A 24,528-nucleotide genomic window follows, 5' to 3' on the forward strand; every position below is an offset into this window, starting at 1 on the left:
GTAATTTGTTGTCAGTAGTTGCAACCGTTGTAATGTTTTGGTGAAGATATTATTTGACAGATGATTGTATTGCACATGAACTATTGTAATGTTTACAAGAAAATTTGAAAGCACCAAACCGTTGTAATGTTTTGGTGAAAATATTTTCCATGTAGTCAGAATTATTTGAAATTTCACATTCTCTTGTTTTATATTACATATACAGGGAAGATGTCAAGTAATAGGGATGAAATCTTTTGGTATTCCGAAAATTGGAAGCAAATCATTGTGTCAAGCTTTATGAGACTTCTCATCACTTTAATAGGCATTGCAATTTACTCTTTTCAGATATATCCTCTCTTTGTTAATGCTGTCGTGTAATGAATTTAAGGGCAGTTTTTTAAAAGACGGCCCTACTGTGTCTGTTTCATGAAAAAACAGTTCAATATACACAAGGGAAAACCATTTTTAAAAACAAAACACAATGAAATCAGGCAATGCTTCTGCTGATTCACATTAAACCAACAGCCCACAAATCCATTAGACAGGTGGAAATTAGAAATAATTTACTACGCGACACAAACATGATGTTTTACGTCGACAACAGCGGGTTTTTATACATGTTCCATATGTCATATCAAAGAGAACGATACAACAATATGGCAGTTGGAAAATTAAAACACCAAGATTTCTTGACAGAGAATGGTTATCATATTGAATTTGAAAATTCTACAATGCTAATTCTTGAATTAAGCAGAGGATCCTTCTCATGGTGACAGAAACCTCAAAGCTCGATGTTTCATCCACGACAGAGGTTTGATAAAGCACTATAAAATGGTTACCCCATCGCACATATTCAACTTGATAAAATAATAACCTTTATCAAATCCAGTTGTTAGAACCTGTAAAATTCAAAACAATTATTAATAAAAAAAAATATTGATGATTAACAACATATATTTAGAGATTTAAATTATCATCTATCGATCCAAAATCTTCGTCATCTGAGCTTTCTTCTTCGTTTTTATTATTAATAGTTGACCTGAAGAACGTTGAGTATGCCACCATATATTAATTTTGATGATTAACCAAATATATACAAAAATACTAAAAATATACATTGGTGATAAACACATACCCGTCTTGCAAATTTGGACAGTTACGCTTGTCATGCTGCACACCTCGGCGTCCACACCCACGACATTTTCTTCCCTGTGTGGTTGCCTTCTCCTTTGATGACTTTAATCTCTTCCCACATCCCTTTGTTCTAATTTTTTGAGGATCAACGATATCAATAGCCCTATCTGTGGCTCTTCTACATTGACTTCCACCGCTTACTGTTGTAGTCATATTCAAGTCTTTCATTTTGTTGCCAATATAATCAAACTGTGCATTCAAGAAATTTGTTCCCTCAACAGTCAATGATGCAATATCAACTAATGCAGAAGCTTTATAGGATAACCTCAAATGTCTTGACATCAAACATCTTTCTGGAGCTTCAACCACATTTTGCTCATCTGTAGGAAAAAATTCTACAATCTTTGCAGCTTGCGTCCAACATTTCAGTATATATTTATCCGGCAAATGAAAGACTTGGTTTATACGAAAAAATGCTAACATATGCCTGCATGGAATGCCCTCAAACTGAAATTTCATACAACTGCACAATATATCATCCCCTTGTATGACATGTGTAAGCACTCTTGGTTTCGAAGACGAAGAAGCTTGAAAATTCATCACCTTGTAAATCCCAAACTCATTTCCCACAGATTCTGTTTGCACGTAATAACCATGACTCTGACTCATTTCTTCTTGAAACTCCAACCATTTCTTTTTCGTGTAAACCGTCACCATCTGAGATTCCATTGGCCATTTGGACTGTAGCTTGGGACGCTCATTCATATCGACATGATCTGCAACTAACTCATTGTGTCTTTGGTGCCGAAGTGCCTTATTGAAACGAATGATAAAATCCATCAATGAGTTCTTGCTAGATATATATCTCTTGAAAAAAGCATGTGAACTTTCGGACCGCTGGCTACTTGACATACCCGCAGAAAATATATGATTAAAATATGCTGGTACCCATTTATGTCGCAACTCAAACATCAACGACAGCCAATCATGTTTTCCAAGTTAGCATTATACATAGCAGCTTCCTAGGAACTCTCAAATTCCTCATCTGTGGAGGAATGTAGAATGACATTCCTTATGCTTTCCTAGTGATCACGTAAAGTCATTGGTTTAATTTCTCAGAGAATTTGTTCAGTATATGCCACAAACAATATCGGTGTGTTGTTTGAGGAAAAACTTGTGATATGGCTTTCGTCAGAGCAGGATCTTGGTCAGTGATAATCAAGTTTGGGGCACCTTGACACATGGCTTCTAGGAATTTATTAAGCAACCAAACAAAAGAATCTGTTTTTTCGTCACTCAACAATCCACAACCAAAAAGAATGGTCTGATGATGATGATTAACTCCAACAAATGGTGCGAAAATCATCCCATATTTGTTGGTGTTGTATGTAGTATCAAACACAACTACGTCACCAAAAGCAGTGTATGCCCTTCTTGACACATGATCAGTCCAAAAACACCTGGTAAATCTGTTGTCCGAGTCAGTCTCATAATCAAAAAAGAACAATGAACTCTTCGCTTTCTCAGATTCGAAGAAATCGACCAATGTTTCTGCATCAATACCCTTATGCTCATCCCTAACACTTTTCTCGTAGTTTCTCATATCTCTTTCTATGAAACCTACATTTTCAGGCCCTCCAGACTCTATCTCAAATAATCTCATTTGTTGACAAGTTGGCACATTGGCTTCTGCAAATTGTTGACTCAACATTTTTTTTGATGCAGAAATACCACGATGCGAGCGTAACAAATGCACCTTCGACGGAGTCGATAATGGATGATTATGACTTTCAATGAAGGTACTGACAACCCAACCTGGACCTGTTTGTTCCTTGACAACTGAAATCTTGGACAAACATCCGGTTCTAGTCTCACCACGGGCTCTTTCTTTTCTTGGTTGATCATTTTTTGTCTGTTTGCTCCATCGAATATCATCTGTATGCCCTTCTTTAAAGCATACAAATTTCTTCCATATAATTTCGTTTGTTTTCTTACTTTTCTTGCTATTACTCATTCTCGCGCTAAAACCGGATTCTCGGGCATATTGGTTGTAGAATGAGAATGCATCCTCTAACGAATCGAATCTCATACCAATCTGGGGTTTCTGATCATCACCGACTTGGGGGATGTACGATTGTTCATCTCCACTATATTGATCCATTTCCAAAAGGACTTAGTTAAATTTTCCAACTCTAAAGCCTAAACAGGGCGTATCAAATATACAATACTATCTCAACAGCAGCTTTGCAAACAAGACCATGCGCTTCAAAATAACCTGCAAAGATAAACAAAAATAATATCAATATACCGGAAACCTTAAAACAGTGGCACAATTGTATTAATATCAATATTAATTTTCTATCGGTGTTTTTTATTCATCTTTCATATTTTTGTTTGAACTTCAAACAGTGGCACAATTGTATAAAAAAGGTTTCTGTAGGTTGTTCAAGATTTATAGGACACCAACCGAAACCGAATTTTATATCCAACAGCTTGAGTGTTTGATTTCCCAAACACAAGATTTACCTTCAAAATCATAAATTGGAAATATCTTCGGATGGTGGCGCTCTCACGTTCGGCGTTGGCCTCGGATTTTCGGTGGAGTGACCCGAACAGGTTTGGTGAATCGGCCACAAAGATTAAGGCGGTGATGTGTTTCGGTTGGGAAAGGCTTTTGCTGAGAAGGGATACAAGAACATTAATATTAATAATGTCCACAAAAAGTTAATAAACAAAAAAAAAATAAAATAATCCAGTTGTACAGCCACATGGGCTGTCGTTCACGGGCCCCTCACCAAAGGGCGCCCAGTGTATCAATTTCGTATATATATATATATATATATATATATATATATATATATCAAATCATGAAAGCACACACACTTTGACTCACACACACACACTCACATATTTACACACACATATACACGTACACATATGCACACAAAACAAAAACACAACACGTTATTTTCTATTCAACTTTTTGACTAAATAGATGGGAAGCTTTGAAAGAACTCTTTTGCATCAATCTTTTCTCCATTTCTTCCTCTCTCATTTCCCTCCATCACGTAGCTTTTCTCCGGAAATTCCAGCAGCAATTTAGTAAGTTTTATTCAAAGAAAATCGAGTCACGTTCGTCCCGGATCGTCTATCGCTCCGTCTCCGCTTCGGTATCGTCGTTACGGTATTTTTAAATATCAAAAGGCACGTATAATCTGTTCTTGCTGCATCGATCATGTCATATTATGTGTTGAGTTGTTTTTAAGCATAAAATGTATATATGATGTAGAATTTTGAGCAAGAAATGTATTGAATATGTTTTGAACAAATTTTAGATCCGAAAACTCATGTTTTGATGTTCTTTCGAAAACTGCAATTTTTCGGTATAAATTTTGGAGAAAACTTTCGACTACAAAAACGTAGATCTTTTTGATACGTTCGATTTGATATAAAATTCGAGTTATTTAGATTAAAAACGAGTGAGTTATGGTGTTTTTAGTATGACTGCTCAAATTAGATCCGAAAATTTCTGTTTTGATGTTCTTTCGAAAACTTCAATTTTTCGGTACATATTTTGAGAAAACTTTCAACTAAAAAAACGTAAATCTTTTTGATACGTTCGATTTGATATAAAATTGAGTTATTTGGATAAAAAACGAGTCAGTTATGATGTTTTTCGTATGACTGCTCAAATCGTGTTTCAAGAAAGTTATGAATTTTAATGTGTTCTTGAAGTTTTTATGTTGCAGGCTTTGTTGGGGATCGATGGGTGATCGTTGCTGCATATAAGAAAGCTAGTAATGATGTTTAGAGTATTTTTGAGGTTTCGATTCATGTCGTTAAGGGCTTGAATTATTAAGAAGTCGTAAGAAATAAACTTTAATATAAATGACAGTATTTTTGGATCGTATAAATTGTAGGGTGATTATAAAAGTTTAGTTCATTGTTATGGTGTCCTAGAATGGTCTCATAGTGTTGAATCTTGATGCATTATGTGTTAATTGGGAGAATAGACATGTCATAAAATTTTCATCAAATAATTCGTTGGGCAGACGGACACGGACCCGGAGACGGAGGTTAGCACGGGGTTCGTGCCTTCTCATTTCTTCGACACATATTTAAACGCACAGACACGGACCCCTACACGGACCTAGGGACGGGGTCCGTGCCCCTTCTTTTACATGACACATATGAGGCAGTACCTACACGGACCCGGGGCCTGACCTGGGTACGGGGTCCGTGTAGCTTCAGTTTTTGGGATAAATATTTTATCACTTAAGGTTTGGTTTGAGGTTTTATGCTATGATTTAACATTGATGTTTTACAAGGTCAAGTGGTGAGAAATTATAGAATGTTCTAAGAATTTATTTAGCTTGAGATTAAGCATGACTTTTACGTTTAAGTTGTACACGTTAAGCTTATGAATTCATGTTAGTATGTTGCAGCAACGACACGATTGACATCCAACGAATCCCTCAGCGCCAAGTAAGTATGTATGACGTGCAAAGAAAATATTTGAAGTTTTTGAGGTATGCTAAATGTCTTGTGACCAAAAGTGAATGGGTTTGAAGTCGGTGAACGTGGCCGAGGACCTCTCCACCCCGTTAAATTATGAACGTGTTTGAAGTTAGGATTGAAAAGCGTTAAATTATGAACGGGGACCAATCCGCCCGTTAAATTATGAACGGGTTAGATCGTGGTTGTAAAGCGTTAAATTATGAACGTGGATCAACTGGCCTGTTAAATTATGAACAGGGATCTCATGTATGTGGCAGTGGATACGTCCCTGTCAGCCCAGTACTGTGGTTTATCTGATCAGATATTTATTATGTTAAGGGTCACTTGCTTTGAAACATCCTCTACGAAAATGATGAAGTTACGTATGTTCAAGTATGCAGTATGTTTATGAAAGTTTATGATGATGGCACGTCAGAGTATGTATGTACGTATGTTCAAAGTCATTATGCAAAGTTCAAAGTTATTATGCAAAGTTCAAGCTATTATTCAAGTTCAAGTTTCAAAGTATGTATGTTCAAGTTTTAAGGTTATTATGAAAGTTTTAAATTTATTATGCAAGTTTCAAGTTTATTATGCAAGTTCAAGTTTCAAGTTATGTATGTTCTATTTTTAAGTTGCATGCGATTTTATTATGTAGTACTCGCTATTCCAGTTTATACGTGTTGAGTCTTTAGACTCACTAGACTTGATCGATGCAGGTGAGTATGTTGAGGAGGAGACAGGAGGTGGCGATCAAGGGGCAGGCTTGGACTGAGCGGAAGGCTAAACCCGATGACCACTATGTTTATGTTTTATGAAAACTTTAAAATATTATGTTTTTATGTTGGATGTGAGATGATTTGAAATAAGTACTTTGTTGGAAAATATTAGTTGGGAATGTTGATTTTAATATTATTAAGTTAAATGACAAGTGACGACCGTATGAAATTTTATGTTTAAGAAAATTTTTAATTTTTCCGCAAATTTTGAAGTAGTAAAAGTACGGTACAATACAGTTGGTATCAGAGCGGTGTTCTTGTAAAGGGTTATGCCTACTGCCAGTCGCAAGAAGCTCACGAAGTCACACCTCAAGTCTGTAAGTTTTAAAGTTTTAAAGTCTTTTAAATAATGAACATCAAGTCATGATTTCATTATGTGTATGCTTTAAATTCTATTACCTGTATGTTTACATGACATACGTTTCAGAGTACAGGCTGACTTGTCGTTATGAATTGAGATTGGATCTTTAAAATTTTTATGCATGTTATGACATGAAATGAGAAAGTAATTAATTTCTTGCATGTTGGTGTGGTGGACTTGAACATGAGTAAGAATTTTACTTTTGGACGTTTGGAAAAGTTGAAAATGATTTGTCTATATTAATTTTTGGTTAGTAGTACTGATGTTATACTTGTGGATCATAAGTTAAACTTGATAATGATGAATGCTTTTGGGACTTGTAGATTTTATAAGAAATTTCTGATGATTCATGGTTGTTAGCTGAGTTGATTCTTTTAGAACTCCATTAAAGGATTAATGGTTCGGGACTACGACGATCTTTAGAAATATAAAGACGTAGAATTTATTTAGGATGCATGTCTTCCCAGTTGGATTTAAGGATTGAATTGCACGAATTGAAAATTTTAAAGACCTAAGTGCAAAGCAATATTCTAAGGGATTATTTTCGAATTTACCAAATTTTGGGATTAAATTTTTAGTTCAAGAATTTTAAGGTTAATGGGGTTAAGTCGAAAAATTTATGAGTATGAAGATGCAAATTTCAAAGAGTTGTAGGGCCAAAAATATAAATTTTGGGAACTTTAAGGGCCAAATTGCAAAGTCCGAAATTTTTGAGGATTAAATACGAACTTTTGAGGAACACTTGGGATTTTAAATATTAATAAAAATGTAAGACATGTTATGGAAATTGATTTTGGGTTTAATAAGCTTAAGATTGTCGAACTTTATGTTACGAGAAACTTATAAGATGGAATTAAGAATGCCAACAACTTATGGGTAATTGTGGAATTTTTGAAATTTAGGACAATTGGGTAATTTTTTTTAGGAAATTAAGAATTTATACTACAATTTTAAGAAATTGGGAAAACTAGTTTAGCGGTAAATGAGAATTGAATGGTTTAAATAATAGAAATCTCGGGGATTTAAGCTCGAAGAGATCATTAGAACATTGAAGTATTTGGGTTATAATATTATAAGAAATGGTAATCAAAGGAGTTGTAAGATGAATTGATATTTGGCTCGAAAGTTAGGCGCTAGTGAATTAATGTTGCGGCAAATTAAGAATTTAGAATGATAACGATTTGAGGTAAAAGTTGTTCAATTAACTAAGTTATAAGAGTAGACAATGAGTTAGCAAAATTTTTGGGAACTTAAGATTTATGTGTTATAAGTTTTTATCAATGATCTTAACAGCTAGGACTATACTTTTGTTGGAATTTTATTTTCTAGAAAGTTGAGTATGATCGATGGTTAGGTTACTCGATAGATGTATGAAAAGATTTAAGTAGACATCTGGTCTTGAGAAATTTTTTTTTGTAAGTTATTAAGAAAATTGGGAATAAGTAAATATGTGTGTTGGAATTATGTTATCTAAAACTATTTGGATTGCGTAAGTTGAATTTAAAATGTATGAAATATTTGTTAGTACGGAAATTTTTGTGGGTGAAATAAATACAAAAGGGAATTAGTGGTGTTCAACATAAGTTATCAATCAAGCATTTCCGATTCTGTGACCTCATGTCCACAAAATTTTAGCTGCGAGATTATACGTTACATCGCTGAATTGTGATCACTGCCTTTCTTAAAATCTTGGAATCTTAACATATTCCATTCATCACGGGCGGTCGGAAGTATAACTTCCCTTATATGTTCAAATCTTTTTTTCAATCCTTTCCACAAAGCCATGGGATCTTTTTCAATTAAATATTCACATTTCAATCCCTCGTCGAGATGCCGACGCAAAAATATAATGGCTTTTGCCTTTTCTTGTGACGTCGATATGCCATTTTCTTTTATGATCTCAATCCTTTCTCATTTATAATATTTTTTTCTCTACTCAATTGTGATTTTCTCCACAAATGAGAGATCTATTTATAGGAAATCTTTACAAATAATCCAAAAATAAAATACATCATTACCTACATCATCACACACTAATTTTTAATATTTACAACTCTTTTATTCAACAATTTATAAATAGAAGTGATTTTATTATTTAGATATAGTAATGAAAAATACTTTTTGAAAAAAAAAAGTTAAAATATGTTAAGATTGAAATTTGGACTAAGTTCAAGAGATAGGATTGTTCAAGTTCATGTATGCAACTTTCATGAATTTTATCTAATAAACATGAGACAACTAACAAAATACAATCACATAAACTATATTTTATAGCTACCGAAAAATTGTTGTTTTATCCACGGGGAAGTTGGTGAAAAATACTCAATCAAAACATTTTTTTGGGTTCACTCTCTACCCACAAAATTGTGGTACTATGTCATACAAAATGTGATACACTTCATGTGGAAATGTGATACACTTCATGTGGAAATGTGGTACTAAAAAAGTACCCAGGGACCGAACACAAAAAAAATCGACGACTGGGACTGAAGGCCAATTTCCCTTTTATCCATTAATAGGAACAGAAAGTGTTGCTTGAAGGTCTGACAAAAAGTTGTTTTAAACATTTTTATAAGAGTTTATTTGTCTAGATATTAATTTTTTAAATAATAATTTTTTTTTTATTAAAAGAGTGTTTTTAAGTTTGGTTGCTTAAGTTAATAAAAAAACACATGAATAATTTTAAGAGTAGGTTTTGTGAGATGGTTTCACGAATCTTTATCTGTGAGACGGGTCAATACTACCGATATTCACAATAAAAAGTACTATTTTTTCATGGATGACCCAAATAAGAGATCCATATAACAAAATACGACTCGTGAGACTGTTTCATACAAGTTTTTGCTTAATTCTAATATATTGGGGAAATTGAATTAAGTCATATAAATTTGTCTTTTTTTTTTTTTTTGTCATGTAAAGTTTGGCCTTCATAAAGCGGCAAATTACATTAGGACTTCCCTTAAAAATTCAAAACAAAAAAAAATGAAAAACCTTATATGCAAAATAAATCGAACTTAAAACCTTGTGTTTTTTTTTAAATAAGACTTCAAACCATTTACAAACGGAGTAAATAGGCTTACATTTTTTTTTTAAAAATGAATTGAATATTTTTTATTTTTTAAAAACGGAAGATATATTAAATTATTATTATTATTTTGGGGTTTTACGTTTTTTAGACTTTGCATGGGTCGGTGACTTAATATTTTAATTTGTTTTTGTCTTTTTTTTTTTATGGAAGCCACTAAACCAATATTCATTTGGTACGTTTATTCTCTTACGTGACTCGTGTGACGGGAAAAAAACCTATGTAACATACATTAAAATCCACCCTAGAAAATTTAAATTGGAAAAGATAGAGAAAAAATTTCTTCATTATCTCAAAATGGAGAAAAAACTATATGAGTGATTCTCATGTGAGACCGTCTCACGGATCATAATCTGTGAAACGGGTCAATCCTACCCATATTCACAATAAAAAGTAATACTCTTAGCATGAAAAGTAATATTTTTTCATGGGTGACCCAAATAAAAGATCTGTCTCACAAATACGACCCGTGAGACCGTCTCACACAAGTTTTTGCCAAACTATATATCTATAAAACTATAGATTGTCTTTGTACATTCCCTTTCAAATGGAAGGAAAAAAGGAGATTATTTTTTTTTAACTTTCTTTTTTAAAAAAAAAAGAGAGATGTTGATTAAAGCCAAACAATGAACAATGGAATAGAATAATTAGTTATTATATTTTAATAATATACCCCAAATTGCACGTATCAAAGAATATATACCAATCCATACATATTCTTATCTAAAATCCTCTATTCCTATTTCTTTAGCCATCTGAAGAATCAAATCACAAGTGGAAACAAACATGTCCTCACAGGTGTCCTCCATTTAATCTTTTATTGCTAAATCCACTGATTTCTTTTAACCGTGCAGTCAACACTTAATTTATTATTTAATGGTCCATTTTACAAATATTTATTGGAGCCAACGTTGATTGATATTTTTTAAAAAAATAGCCAACGTGAATCGGAGCATCGACTAGGCATGTTAATAGTAATAAATCGTATGAATTTAATTTTTGGGATTTGTGTTCAATTGTTTGTTGCTCACCTAATTTTTTTGTTTTTGAAAAAAAGATCAGAATTGTGTATATTGAGACATATTGGTTTAGTTCGAATTCGATTCAGTAATTCGGTAATAATTTTGTAACAAAATCATAAAAATAAATGAGTAGGTATCTTGTGATACGTTCTCACGAATGATAAGAAATATTTTTTAATGGATGACCCAAATAAGATATCAGTCTCATAAAATATGGTCCGTGAGACCGTCTCACACAAGTTTTTGCCAAAGTAAACATGTTTATTATGTGGTTAGTTTTACGCAGCTTGGAATTATGAGTTCTCGATTTTCAAGAAAAATCGAGAATATTTGTATATTCCATGATCGACGATATCACCTATATATCCCATTAGGTGCACGACGTGAAACAGATGAAACCATTATATTGATATTTGACAAAAGTAAAGTTGATCACTTTCCCCCTGCCCTAGTGAAAATTTGAAGTACCGAGAATGAAAACGAAAATAATGAAATTAATCACGTCACGTCTTTTGTGAGACGGTCTCACGAATCTTTATCTGTGAGACGAATCAACCATATCGATATTCACAATAAAAAGTAATATTCTTAGCATAAAAAAAGTAATACTTTTTCGTTGATAACCCAAATAAGAGATTTGTCTAACAAAATACGATCTGTGAGACCGTCTCACATAATTTTTTACCTTATAATCTATATATGATCAATTGATTAACAAAATTGTGGAAGAATTGGTTTTTTAAAAAAAACCAATTTCTTTTATTGAGAAACTGACAAGTAAAAGAATTGTCGTATGGACAAGATATGCCAATGGCCTCGGCATTTACATGGTACTTGTCACCTTTAAAATATTCTAATTTGATGTCGGCATGGGAGTTCCCTTTACATCTAATCCCCCATTACTATAAATAAACCCCTCAAGCCTCGTAATGAAATCAAGCTTCAAATTAGGTATGTATACTATTTTTATTTCAATTAATTAATATTTCACTTTCTTCATTCTATGCAAGAATTATTAATTTCACTGAGTTCTTATATACATTGGTGATAATTAATTTCTATGATAAGAAATATGAAATTTGATTTTCTAGGAACTGAAAATGGAAGATAATAGAAAGTCCAGCGTTGCTAAATACGATTTTGCCCTATTTGGTGAGTAATTATCATACCCTAATATTTTTCTTGAATTTTTTTTATTACAAAAATAATGTAATTTCACTGTCTTTGTTAGATATGGATGACACTTTGTACCCCTTGAGCTTGGGAATCAACTTGGCTTGTAGGAGAAATATAGAAGGTATGAAATTTACTGTAGATCATCACAAATTAATGGCGATTTTGTTAACGAAAACAGAGATTATGGGAAGATGTGATTACCCAGTGATTATGAATTTGTGATTCAATTTTGCAGAATACATGTTGCACCACCTGCATATTGAAGAAAGTCAGGTTGCAAGTATGTGCTTGGAGTTGTACAAAGAGCATGGTACAACAATGGCTGGGCTCAAGGTAGGATAAAATTGTGATATCATGCTTGTTTGTATTGGTTGGACGAATTATTCCATGACATTGTATAGTTACACATGAAAATGACATAAACAATTTATCTGACATGTTATTCAGCAATGAATTCGTTAATATATTTCGAAAAATTACTAAATCAAAAAAAAAAAAAATTAGAGAAATATTAAAATTGATGTGAGATATTAAATTGTAGGAAACTAAGGGGTGCTTTTTCTGATTTTTTTTTTTGTTGTTGTTGCAGATGATTGGATATGAATTCGACAACGATGAGTTTCATGCTTATGTCCATGGAAGATTACCCTATCATCTGCTGAAACCTGATCCACTTCTCAGGAATCTACTTCTTTCCATGCCCCAAAGAAAAATAGTATGTCAAATCCTACTACAAAGTGGAACATTTTATATATATTTTTAGAAAAATCAAATAATGGAAACAATTATATCACTCAATTTTGAGATGAAACCTCAGAACAGGTTTATCATTATATGTTACGAAAACCTTCAGTGTCTACAACACATTCAAATATCACTCCCATTTTTTTTAAAAAGGTGGCACCCTGGTTCGACTCGAAACCTAAAGAATCCCACCCCATAGATTGGCTCAGGTCAATCACTCACTATATCCTGCGCCATAGTCTTGGGGCACAGACAGGGTAACTTGGTTTCATAGGCCCGACCAACTACCACTAATTGTTCAAATTTTTGGGTTTGGATGCAGATATTCACAAATGCGGACCAAGCGCATGCAGCCCGAGTTCTTAGCAGGTTGGGATTGGAAGACTGTTTCCAAGGGGTCATATGTTTTGAGACTCTCAACCCTTCTGCCCAAGAGGGAAAAGATGCAATTCAAATCGAGAATCAAAATTTCAGTTTGAAGCCTCGAATTCTATGCAAACCTTCTCTACAAGGAACTGAAGAAGCAATTCGCATTGCAAATGTTGATCCATGCAAAACAGTCAGTATCCAAATATAGCTCGTGAAATGTTGTTTTGCGTGTGATAAATTGAGGACGTGTGATAACTCACTTTTTTATTTACAGATATTCTTCGATGATAGCATTAGGAACATTGCCAGTGGAAAAGCAGCAGGGCTTCACACAGTAATAGTAAGCTCGAAAATTTACCAAGAATCTAATTAACCAAACTTCCTATCTTTATGAGAAAATACAGTCAATTTCTAATAAAATACAAAAATGCAGGTGGGGAGATCAACGTTAGTACCAGGTGCAGATTATGCCTTAAACAGCATACACAATCTAAGAGAAGCAATACCTGAAATATGGGAAGATGAAGGGGAGCATTTGGAGCAAGTAATCCAGCCTTCTGCAGTAGAAACTGTTGTACTAGCATAGACTACTAAATCTTTTGACATTTTAAAGTCACTACTGAAAAGATGCTTCAAAAAAATAGTTTGACAACTTTAATGTGTTATAGTCGGCTACCTTAAAAGTAAAATGTAATGTTACTTGTGATAAATAAAATTCCACAAAAGATGAATTGGATTATGATGAGATTAATCAGTGCAATGCCTAGCTTAATTCTACATTGATATGCCTCAATCATTAGCATATATTGCCAGAAGTATATAATGATTAATGCGCATATCCTACCAAAATCATATTCTTCCATGTTTAACACTATTTGCTTTTTCTCTTTCATTTACTCAGGAATAAAGCAAGATCGAAGTCACTAATGCATATAAGGAATACAAACAAGTATCAAGAACCAATCTAAATTTTGTTACTATGATGTGCTAACATATAATGCTAATACAGGTTCTTGGGTTGTACCAAAATCTCACTGCTGATATATAAATCTGTAATAATTTTGTTTTCAACTCATGGCATTCATTACTGTGAGGTTCCACCTGGAATGCTCTGAAGTAGAAATTTGGCATTGTGCAAAAGTGCATCAGTCTCCTCATTTGCAGCATCCAGCAAACGCAGTTCCTTGATCTCCTCTTGCCACTTTTCCATTTGCTCCTTGTGAATTCTGCCAAAGACTTAATTCAGAATACCAATCAAAATCTAGTTTTGGTCATTTAAAAAACCTAATTTACTTTAAATCCCTTACAAAACAACCCGTTCTTCAAATTCATTACTCAATTCCTTCAGCATCGACTTCCCCGAATCTAGCAACTCAGATACCTTCAAAAAATCACAAGGGGAAACTTTTTCTAAAAAGCTCTTTAAGAAGTTGACACTTCCAAGCTTTAAAAACATAAAAAATAAAAATAAAAAAATTGAAGCAAATAATTCTCTTGAAAAGCTCATGCATACTCTCTTGTTTAACATGGAATTTTACCATTTGAGTAAAGTTATTGATCTTGTCAAGAATCTGAGCAATCTCCATCTCGATTTGCTCAGAATTCAAAGTTCTTGACTCATTTTCTTCTCCTGGAACCTGTTCAAGAGGTCCTCCTTCCACCATTGCCTCCGTATCCTCCATCTATGAACTTCCATAGTAGTAATTAGGAAAATAGTAATTGGTTTCTTCTTTTCCCCCCTTTTACTATCATAATATTTTGCCATCTTAATGATTGGGAAGAGCAAAAAAGTACAGATTACTCATACAGAAAGTTTCACCCGCTTTTCCATGACACCAGTACTTTGAAATGAAATTTGTATGCACAAAAAGTATGCACAAAAATTCACTAGTATTGGAATGCCCCAATCACTTCACCATTAATTCATTTATTTGGTACTTCATGATTGAAGGAAACAAAACTTGGATAATGTAGAATTCAATTTTAAGTACTTTCTCAGAAATAGCTACATGAAAAAAAAAACAAGGACTGCGGTCAAAGAAGATAAAAAAAATGCATGTAGAGTTCTATATAAAAATGGAATTTATACTGATTTTATATATGGTTAACAAACTTTGTGTAGCCATGACAGCCGAGGGTTGTAGGTAAATTTTCAAACAAGAGAACAGAATTTCTTCAAGATTTGACAATGAAAACTAAAATTCTCTCCTAAATCAATCATCAAAGGAATTATAAAACTAGATAGCTAAATTTTAGCCACAATTGAAGTTAAAACTGTAAAATAGAACCCTAGGCTGTCCGTACCAACATAGAAAAGAAGCTGTACCCGACATTTTCTATCAGACTCGCAAACATGGTAAGAAATCGAAAATGATTATCCTTATTTAGCATATTAAAAGTAAGAGAAGAGAATGAGAGATATAATGCTCAAATGCTAATTTCCGCGTATCATTTTTAACCTCTAACAAATTACAAGAAGATATAACACAATTCACAACAACGCGAACAGTGAAGAGGATTTAAGCAGCCATTGAATAGTTTTTACAACTGAGAACCTGTAAATAACAAATTTTATGGACATATATATCAGCAAATCAATGGTAAAAATGCAACAAACTCATAAGCATCTGTTATCCAGCTAATTCCGATGCATTCCAGCAATAAAAAAGTTAACAAATAAAATCGAATTACATCTATTCGCTATCTGTCTCTAGAATTCAGAAAATTCAAAGTCCAGAAAAAAAAACCGGCGAAAAATAAACAAAATCCAGCTTCTATCTCCTCCTACGTTCATAAAACAAAGTCTATTATAGTACATATTTGGAATTGGAATTTGGAATTAGAAGAAAACGCAACCAGAAATTACCAGATTCAAATCGGCAGCCAAGTTTCGTGCGTCTATGTGAGTTGTGACCGAGAGCGAATGCAGTGAGTACATGGGAGTCTGCGAGGAATGGCGAGTGTTGGACCTCATTGGCGCCAATTGTACCACAGTCGAGTAAACGTGTTTACGATTATTATTAGTATTTTAAATAATTACGCGACAATTAACCATGTGTTTGGTTATTATGATTTGAAATTATAATTATTTAGAAATTATTTTTTGTTTGGAGAAAAAAGATTTAGAAATTTAAATATTGAGTAACATAACCTTATGATTTTTTTTTTACATAAATCATGTTTAAACCATATTATTCACATTTTAAAAAAACCAAAAATTTTAAATTAATCTTTTCATATATTTACATATGAAACTTAAACTATATATTTATGGAGTAGGTCTCTTGTGAGACGATTTTACGTATATTTATCTGTGAGACGGATCAACTTTAACAATATACAAAATAAAAAATAAATAAATTCATCGGTGAATCAAAACCAAGAAAACACGTCTTATTTTTTATTCTAGCAAATCGAATCATTATTAAATCTTGATATGAAAGGTTATTCTCATGATAGTCAACAAAGACGAATCAACATGTAGAAGTCCCAAGAAAAATTGGATCTGATGTCAAAGAAGTAAAAAATAAAATAAAAATAACATATCAATTGAGAGATTCTAAGCTAATTATAATATTATAATCAAAATGACATGGTGATTTATCCATATAAAATGATATATATCGATATACATATATCAAACTAGACAAAAACTTATGTGAGACGGTCTCACGGATCGTATTTATGAGACGGATCTCTTATTTGGATCACCCATGAAAAAATATCACTTTTTATGCTAAGAGTATTACTTTTTATTGTGAATATGAGTAGGGTTGACCCGTCTCACAGATTATGATCCGTGAGACAGTCTCATATGAAACTCACTCATCAAACTAATGTATAAATACGAAAATAAATCCGTAAAATCGTTTCACATGCTTATTCAAAAAGGTGTTCTTCGAATATTACATTCTACATATAGAGATATACATATATGAAGTATAAAAAAAAATCTCATTCGATGGAACTTTCAATGGTAGAGCTACTGCTAATCCATTTATCTGTAACAGCAACAGGTGACGTCAAATTCTTGTTCTTCAACAATATGACCTCGTCTGTCTCCGGAGAATGAAGCATCTTTCCATTCCCATTTTCCTCTCTCACGTTCTCAAACATCAACTCATCCCCATTCTGAATATCCTTCAAATAATCCAACACCTCGTCCATCGACGGCCTCATCTCCTTCTCCGGTTGCAGACACCGGAAAGCCAAATCGGCCACGGACGTGGTCATTCTCGTGACCTCGGCATCGGTGCCGTACCCAAGAGATGAGTCGATTAGTTCCTCTAAATCACATTTCTGAATCTTGTTTAAAGCGAAGCTAGCCAAGTTTATTTCATGTCTATGTCTGTTTATGTCCACTGCAGGCATGGATGATATGAGCTCGACTAGCACGACCCCCAAACTATACACATCGCTTTTACCTGTGAGTTGGTAACATTGATGGTATTCGGGATCGACGTACCCTGGAGTCCCCTGAGGAGCGGTGGAGACGTGAGTTGCATCGATTGGGAAGAGTCTTGACAGCCCAAAATCCGCAACTTTGACGCAGAAGTTTCCGTCGAGTAATATGTTGTTCGTCTTCACGTCGCGGTGGATTATGTCTGATTTGTGTAGGTAAGTTAGCGCAGTTGCTGTTTCTATGGCTATGTTCATGCGAGTGGACCAAGTTAGTGGGGATTCGTCAGCTCTTTTGCCATGGAGATGATCGGCTACGGTTCCATTTTCAACGTACTCATAAACGAGTAATAATTCTCGGCTTCTTCTGGAGGTGCAGCCGTAGAGAGAAACGAGATTTGGATGCTTCAAACATGTAAGAATTTTGATCTCGTTCATGAATTGTTCGACCCTTCTGTAGTTATGCTCGTAGAGTCGTTTTATAGCGACTTCTCTTCCATCTCTGAGTTTCCCTAGTCATTAGTTATAAACAGATTAGTGAAACTATACTTGGAAACTGCAGAAATGGACTTATCCCACATACTGAGAAGAAAGGAGAAACTTTTTTAGTACCATAATATACGGTTCCAAAGCCTCCATCGCCGAGTTCTCGGGCGGAATCGAAGTTATTCGTGGCCTCCACGAGTTCTGTGTAGGAAAATACAGGGATTCCAAAGTATAAGCTTCCGCCTTCAATATCTGATTTTGAGGAGGGATCCGAGGATACGTTTCTCCATAGGCGGTAGGCATTTGTGACTCGTTTCTTGTTTCGCCAGATTAAAAAGGCCAACAAGCACATGAAAAATGCAGCTCCCGGTATAGCTAAGTACCACAAATCAGACTCATTAACGTTTGGAAACCAGAATACTAAGATGGAAACACGGTAATCAGACTGACAATACCTGCGGCTATTATTATTTTCATCTTCTTTTTGTTTCCTGCAACCAAATCTAAGGTAAGAATAATTATTAATTGCATATCCCAAACGAACCAGTGGAGGGTTACTCAAGAAGAAGCAAAAATAAACATCATCATTGAATTTTTCACCAAGAAAACAACTCTATATGTAAGCATAAAATTTGGTTCCTTCTGCAAGTAACGAACAACATATATATGACACTGACCTTTAGTTTGTTCAACATGCCACTCAAGATCAAATTCATAAGCAAGCAGTTTGAACAAGCCATCACTCCAATTCAAAGAACGATTCCACAAAGGCATTTGAATCGAACGACATCCAAAAGGGAGATCAGCCCCACTAGCACGATTTCCATCCTCTGGGTTTCTATAATATACATCAAAGCCTAAACATTGCGAGTGATTTTTGTAATCTTTGAAATGCTCTTCCACACTCCTATCATGGAAAGCCTTGTCACATGTGAAGAGGGTGAGATTTGGGGATATTACGAATGAAATATTGGGAGAAATATAGAGAGGAAAACTGCTGAAAGAAAAACAACTACTGCGATCCAAATTATACCGAAGGGATAGGTCTCGAACAAAATATTTATTTGCGGAAATATTATCCAAAACATCGTAGGACGGCCCTTTATCCCCAAGCCTAAACATTGGTACCGAAGTATTACAAGCAACCTCGATTAACCCGCAGTCGGGGCGTTCGAGCCCGGTGAGGGGATACTCCAGGAGCCCAAGTTCTGAACAAGTGAAGGATTTGGGGCAGTTGTTGGCATCGGAAAAGTTGAGAAGCAGAGCATGGAATACGAAGAAGAACAGGAATAAATCGGGAAAGGCCATGCAGAGAAGGGAAAATGGAGGCAAGATTTTTATCTTCCGGTGGTCTTACTTTTGTAACACAGCTGTTGTTTGTGCTACAAACGCCGTAGTTGACTTGACCCAACCCAATAAAATTAATTTAGAAATAATATAATCTGGAAAAAAAACTTGAAATGATATATATATATTTTAATTATTATTGTTTTTTTTTTATTTATTTGCTTAAATTAGTTTGAAATGGTCAGATTGAGGTTAGGAACACTCAAGTTTCGCTGTCATTATCAACTTGACTTGCGGGTCGTTTACATAATTGACCATTGACTGCGACGTGAGTTAAAAAAAACTACAAATTAGATGATCATCAAATAAAATGCATTATAAATTCTAATATAAATCAATTTTTTTTTTAATATCTGGAATATAAAAAACAAATTAGATGATCATCAAATAAAATGCATTATAAATTCTAATATAAATCAATTTTTTTTTAATATCTGGAATATAAAAAATTTGATTATATGGAATTATTATTTTTCGTGTCAAATATTATGTTTAAACTTTATCATGCGATGAATTACGATCAGAAAAAAAGAAAATCAAAGTCTCGTATAAGATTAGAAAAAAACGAAAAGTTGGGAGGCTTTGAAAAAGGTTGGTGATATCAAGATAACTTTTAATTTTCCCATTTAGTTTGTAAAAATAATTGAGGATTATAAAAAATTTAAGAGATATTGTACAATCTCAGATGTCAAATTTTTGACACGGATATCTAACCCGGTACGGTTAATGAAAAAGTAATTATAAATATAGATCGAATCAACCCGTCTCACTAGAGACTTATTCAATAATTATTGGATAATTATGTTATTCCATTGAAATATTTATTCTTAAAAGTCTTGTGAGACCGTTTCATTAGTTAATTTTGTGTTATCTATATATTACCCGACCACACCCATGAAAATATTACTTTTATATTATAAATATTACTTTTTTATTTTAGGTATAGATCCAATCGACACATCTCACATATATAAAATACTCTGACTGTCTCGTAATATTTTTTGTTTTTTTTAAAAATAAAAATAAAGTGTCCATTCATATTATGCATTCAACCATTTTATTGACGATGACAGCACAACTCCGGCCCACTCCCTCTCCGTCCAACAAGTTAAACGAAATTTTTACGTAAAAGCGAAGAAATTCCTTATGCTAAGACTGGTGATCATCAAATAATAAAATATATAAACATATACATATATATAATCATGAAATATTTCAAGAGTTACGTATAAATGTACTGGAAAAGTAGCAATTTTCTCCCTTGGCCTAAATATTATTTTGGATTTCTAATCAATCATTAGTATAAAGAAATCAGTTTTAGGATGTGTTTGGTTGAGTTGATTAAATAAAGATAGATTAATAGTAAAATATTTATCGTTAAAATTTTAAGATGTTTTAATAATCATTTTGATCCGGTTTAAGATCCAATTTTATTAATTAAATAGTTATCCATAAAATTGGATCTTAAACGGATCAAAATGATTATTAAAACAACTTAAAATTTTAACGATAAAAATATTTGACTATTAATCTATCATTATTTAATCCACTCAACCAAACACACCCTAAGAGTATTATTTTTTATTGTGAATATGGGTGGGGTTGACTCATCTCACAGATTAAGATCCGTAAGACGGTCTCACATGAGACCCACTCAAAGAGAATTCAAGAACTAAACCGCAAGAGTCTTTAATAGAGATGAGAGGAGAGCAGCCAGTCGAGCCCGATATTAGTAAACAATTGAGTTATCTGACCTTAAAATATTGGTCTTTTTATTACAAACGTTTTTAAAAATATTTCGACGAGAGACACAGTACGAGATTAAAATCTGTTTGGACAAGTATTTTTTAAACGTTTTAGCGTTTTATAAAATGAAAAAAAAAGTATGTATTTGAACAAAAATTTTTAAATTGTTTATAAAACATATTTTTTTTAAATGCTTCTCTTATTATAATTTTTAAATAATAATTGAAAGATATATTTAAAGTAAAAAAAACATAGGTCAAACTATAATATATCAAAAATAAGAAACAAAATTTTAAAAAATAAAATAAAATGAAAAAAAATCGACAGAAACCCGATCTATTAACAACAAGTAGATCTACACTGGTAATCATTATTTTTCAGGGAAAAAACAAGAATAATAATAAAAATAAACATATGCAATTCCTCTTGCATGAAGTATTAAGGTGTACGGATGAAAATAATCTCTATTGATTTATCCAATGATGCTTGCTGTACGATAGTACAAATGGGCCTTGGCTATGGTGCATGCACCAGGAGAACTACTCAGGCCCAATTTTATTTCAAATATTTCCATCCATACATAACCTAAAGGATTTTTAAACTTAAAAATATCACAAAAACTATTGTGAGATGGACTCACAAGTCAATTTTGTGAGACGTGTATCTTATTGTGAATAAGAACATGGTTGATCCGTCTCATGGATAAAGATCCGTGAAACCGTATCACAATAGACCTACTATAAACAGATTTAGATACAATATGAGTTCAAACCCATGTAAATAACGAAAAAATCAAAGTCATATTCAATCATCAACCATGAAATATGATTTATCAAGATATTAAACAACCCATAGTGGACAAAGCCAAATTGATCACCTTGTGACTTAAAAAATGACTTTATCCACACACATCTCAATCAATATGGTCATATAATTGCAAAAATTAAGAGTTTTGAATATTTTATATAAAAAAAATATAGATTAAATCGCGCCGCAATTCTCCAATTCAGCATCAGCTCATGAAAATGAGGCTGTAATAATATATATATAGTTTCTATGAGAATTTTTTTAGAAATTTCAATTTAGCTAATTCTATTAAGTAGAAATAATTAATTGATAGCAAAAATATGTGTGAGACGGATCTCTTATTTGGGTCGCTCATGAAAAAGTATTACTTTTTACGCTAAATGTATTACTTTTTATAGTGAATATGGATAGGGTTGACCCGTCTCACAAATTATGATCCGTGATACGGTCTCTAAGATTTACTATTAATTGATTAATGCCTAAAGTATGTGATAAGGCCATATTTACGCTACACCAGGTGAGATGTATCTGAAATATACTGAAGAAAAGGGAAAAGAACTTACCAGGTTTGCAAGTCGCGGAATGAGGTCTGTCAGGGCAGAAACACATGAATTTATAAGAAGTTTCGTTAAATCCACAACTCCCACCACTTATTTCACATGCGTCACAATCGGCTGCTATCCAGTTCAATTCGAATCCCTTCTTGGCAACCTCGAGGAGATCTCCAATTCCGCCGTTTCCACCGCCCGATTGGCCGGCCCCATCCACCGGCACCAGAACGTTTCTTGGGCAATCTTCCAGCGCAATTCTGATCAAGTTTTCATCTCTACCATCATCATACAATGCCAAGTCCCAGTTACCACAGTCAACCTGGTACTTAGACAGATCATTAGTTAACGTCTCCCGGCAGTCTCCGAACAGACGGAGATGTGTTGCATCTACATAATCGAACTGGGGCCGCGTATAAAGCGTGCTGTTTCTAATTCCTGGGAGACAGCTGCTGGAATTTGAGTTTAAAACAGCTGAATCAATCACACGAAAATTCCGGTTTCTATAAGAGATTCCCTCGATTACATATTCGTTTCCGGGTAATTCAAGAACTGGGGATCCAAGATCGCTGCAGTTTAGCATAAATCCAGGGAATCCACAGTAGGCTTCCTGCAGGCCTTGAATATAGAACGGAAAGCTTATGTTCAGGCCACCACAAAGGACCGGTACGCTGCAGGCTTCATATCGGTAATCGGCGCCGGAAGATCTTTCGGATAAGATGATGACACAGAATATACAGAAGCTCGAATATATGAAGAAATCATGCATGGTTTTTGGGTTCACCGGATCAAAATCTCTCGGGTTTTCAAAATATTCATGATAATCTTGAGAAAAGTAGTGGTAATCTCGCGTATGAAGAGAGTTGACTGTCAATTGGGAAATCGTACGAGTAGGCAAGGGTTACCTGTCTGAAGAATAGCCCCACGCATTCAACAATGTAAGAAAATAGGATCAGCAGCGTAAGCGTGGTTGAGTTGCTTCAATTTGACCAATAGAAATGTTAAAGTTTCATAAAACAAAAAGGAAATATTGTAGGACATCAATGTGTTTTTCTGTCATCGTTCACTAACACAATCCTTCTATCCACGTTATATTTTCGGATGAAATTGAGTACATAATATTATATTTCAGACCAAATATTTTAGATATGACGTTAATATATGATTTTTTAGTATCAAAACCTATATAACAAATTTTGATATTAACTACACGTTTTTTTCCAGACGAAAATTCGGTATAAAAATTTGAAAAACTGTTATTAATATATGATATTGAGTATTAAAGATTTTAGATCTGTTGAGCAAAAAAAAAAAGATTTTAGATCTGATACTAATATATGATTTATGCATACCAAACATGTTTAAATTTTTTTGTTATTAATAACACATTTTTTCAAATGAAAATTGGTATAAAAAATAAAAAAATATAGTATTACGTTTTCAGCTCATGTATTAATATATGATATTTTAGCTCACAAACAAGTGTATAAAGTACTGATATTAATATATGTGTTTCAATTTTATGCTCAAAATTTTATCTTTCAGATCAGATCTAAACCAATTTATTCTGTAAAGTCATATATATTTCAAATTTTTAATATTTTGTACTGAATTTCATCTGGAAAAAATTGTAGACACATTGACTGCATTTGTTTTTTTTGTATTCATAGATTATAGAGAAAGTTTTGATGGACAAAAACCGAAAACATAGTTAAATGTTTTGAGATTTAAAAACAAATATCCCCTATTAAAATTTCATTTGAATTGAAATAACAATATCGTTATATAATTATGAGGAAGTTGGTGAAAAATCCGCAATCAAAACATTTTTTTGGGTTTATTCCTTATTCACAAAATTGTGGTACTATGTCATACAAAATATGGTACACTTCATGTGGAAATATGATACTAAAAAAATATCCAAGAACTGAATACAAAAAAAAATCGACAACTAAAGACTGAATACCAATTTCTCGTTATTCGATAGCCTCCACTTGAATACAACACAGAAAATAATGATACATATGGAGCCAATTTAAGGGGTTCT

At 33.3% G+C, this 24,528-nt stretch overlaps 5 protein-coding genes across 9 annotated transcripts; 1 reads left to right on the forward strand and 4 right to left on the reverse strand.

Annotated features, from left to right (window-relative positions):
- Positions 1-475: 475 nt before the first annotated feature.
- On the reverse strand, positions 476-2,101 carry LOC140821339 (protein FAR1-RELATED SEQUENCE 5-like). Its single transcript, XM_073181813.1, has 2 exons — positions 1,118-2,101; positions 476-1,021 (listed from the first exon to the last, which is right to left on the reverse strand). The coding sequence occupies exons 1-2, from the start codon at positions 2,086-2,088 to the stop codon at positions 940-942; spliced, it is 1,053 nt and encodes a 350-aa protein (XP_073037914.1). The 5' UTR covers positions 2,089-2,101; the 3' UTR covers positions 476-939.
- A 114-nt stretch (positions 2,102-2,215) lies between these two features.
- Positions 2,216-3,793, reverse strand: LOC140821336 (protein FAR1-RELATED SEQUENCE 5-like). Its single transcript, XM_073181811.1, has 2 exons — positions 3,643-3,793; positions 2,216-3,391 (listed from the first exon to the last, which is right to left on the reverse strand). The coding sequence occupies exon 2, from the start codon at positions 3,275-3,277 to the stop codon at positions 2,216-2,218; it is 1,062 nt and encodes a 353-aa protein (XP_073037912.1). The 5' UTR covers positions 3,278-3,391; positions 3,643-3,793.
- A 7,949-nt stretch (positions 3,794-11,742) lies between these two features.
- Positions 11,743-13,891, forward strand: LOC140821340 (uncharacterized protein C24B11.05-like). The gene is made up of 8 exons (XM_073181815.1): positions 11,743-11,811; positions 11,952-12,012; positions 12,092-12,157; positions 12,272-12,369; positions 12,626-12,751; positions 13,103-13,339; positions 13,424-13,489; positions 13,583-13,891. Exons 2-8 carry the CDS (start codon positions 11,961-11,963, stop codon positions 13,733-13,735), a joined length of 798 nt encoding a protein of 265 aa, XP_073037916.1. The 5' UTR covers positions 11,743-11,811; positions 11,952-11,960; the 3' UTR covers positions 13,736-13,891.
- A 163-nt stretch (positions 13,892-14,054) lies between these two features.
- On the reverse strand, positions 14,055-16,112 carry LOC140821341 (uncharacterized). Of its 2 annotated transcripts, none has more exons than XM_073181816.1 (4): positions 16,016-16,112; positions 14,688-14,831; positions 14,457-14,530; positions 14,055-14,375 (listed from the first exon to the last, which is right to left on the reverse strand). In XM_073181816.1, the coding sequence occupies exons 1-4, from the start codon at positions 16,085-16,087 to the stop codon at positions 14,234-14,236; spliced, it is 432 nt and encodes a 143-aa protein (XP_073037917.1). In that variant the 5' UTR covers positions 16,088-16,112; the 3' UTR covers positions 14,055-14,233. The 2 variants fall into 2 exon arrangements, with proteins under 2 accessions (XP_073037917.1, XP_073037918.1); XM_073181817.1 differs by having other exon boundaries at positions 14,688-14,838; positions 16,016-16,097.
- Positions 16,113-16,976: 864 nt separating this feature from the next.
- LOC140821330 (LEAF RUST 10 DISEASE-RESISTANCE LOCUS RECEPTOR-LIKE PROTEIN KINASE-like 1.2) lies at positions 16,977-23,563 on the reverse strand. 4 transcript variants are annotated; one of them, XM_073181801.1, is made up of 4 exons: positions 22,497-23,563; positions 18,489-18,524; positions 18,160-18,408; positions 16,977-18,059 (listed from the first exon to the last, which is right to left on the reverse strand). In XM_073181801.1, the coding sequence occupies exons 1-4, from the start codon at positions 23,248-23,250 to the stop codon at positions 17,104-17,106; spliced, it is 1,995 nt and encodes a 664-aa protein (XP_073037902.1). In that variant the 5' UTR covers positions 23,251-23,563; the 3' UTR covers positions 16,977-17,103. The 4 variants fall into 4 exon arrangements, with proteins under 4 accessions (XP_073037902.1, XP_073037901.1, XP_073037904.1 ...); XM_073181800.1 differs by having other exon boundaries at positions 18,489-18,536; XM_073181803.1 differs by lacking the exon at positions 22,497-23,563 and adding an exon at positions 18,711-19,446.
- Between the last annotated feature and the right edge of the window lie 965 nt (positions 23,564-24,528).

Source organism: Primulina eburnea, unplaced genomic scaffold, assembly GCF_022965805.1.
Source record: "Primulina eburnea isolate SZY01 unplaced genomic scaffold, ASM2296580v1 ctg524_ERROPOS1344499, whole genome shotgun sequence".
Classification (NCBI taxonomy): Eukaryota; Viridiplantae; Streptophyta; class Magnoliopsida; order Lamiales; family Gesneriaceae; genus Primulina; species Primulina eburnea.

Excerpts from the sequence above, each read along its gene's own strand:
- LOC140821339 (XM_073181813.1), bottom strand. The coding sequence starts at position 2,088 with ATGTTTGAGTTGCGACATAAATGGGTACCAGCATATTTTAATCATATA. Across the intron at positions 1,022-1,117 it reads TGTCCAAATTTGCAAGACGG|GTCAACTATTAATAATAAAA; the intron begins GTATGTGTTTAT and ends AACGTTCTTCAG.
- LOC140821336 (XM_073181811.1), bottom strand. The coding sequence starts at position 3,277 with ATGGATCAATATAGTGGAGATGAACAATCGTACATCCCCCAAGTCGGT.
- LOC140821340 (XM_073181815.1), top strand. The coding sequence starts at position 11,961 with ATGGAAGATAATAGAAAGTCCAGCGTTGCTAAATACGATTTTGCCCTA. Across the intron at positions 12,013-12,091 it reads ATACGATTTTGCCCTATTTG|ATATGGATGACACTTTGTAC; the intron begins GTGAGTAATTAT and ends TGTCTTTGTTAG. Across the intron at positions 12,158-12,271 it reads TTGTAGGAGAAATATAGAAG|AATACATGTTGCACCACCTG; the intron begins GTATGAAATTTA and ends TCAATTTTGCAG.
- LOC140821341 (XM_073181816.1), bottom strand. The coding sequence starts at position 16,087 with ATGTACTCACTGCATTCGCTCTCGGTCACAACTCACATAGACGCACGA. Across the intron at positions 14,531-14,687 it reads TCAATAACTTTACTCAAATG|GTATCTGAGTTGCTAGATTC; the intron begins GTAAAATTCCAT and ends GATTTTTTGAAG. Across the intron at positions 14,376-14,456 it reads TTTGAAGAACGGGTTGTTTT|AATTCACAAGGAGCAAATGG; the intron begins GTAAGGGATTTA and ends AGTCTTTGGCAG.
- LOC140821330 (XM_073181800.1), bottom strand. The coding sequence starts at position 23,250 with ATGCATGATTTCTTCATATATTCGAGCTTCTGTATATTCTGTGTCATC. Across the intron at positions 18,537-22,496 it reads TTCCGCGACTTGCAAACCTG|ATTTGGTTGCAGGAAACAAA; the intron begins GTAAGTTCTTTT and ends TTCTTACCTTAG. Across the intron at positions 18,060-18,159 it reads CTTTGGAACCGTATATTATG|GGAAACTCAGAGATGGAAGA; the intron begins GTACTAAAAAAG and ends ACTAATGACTAG.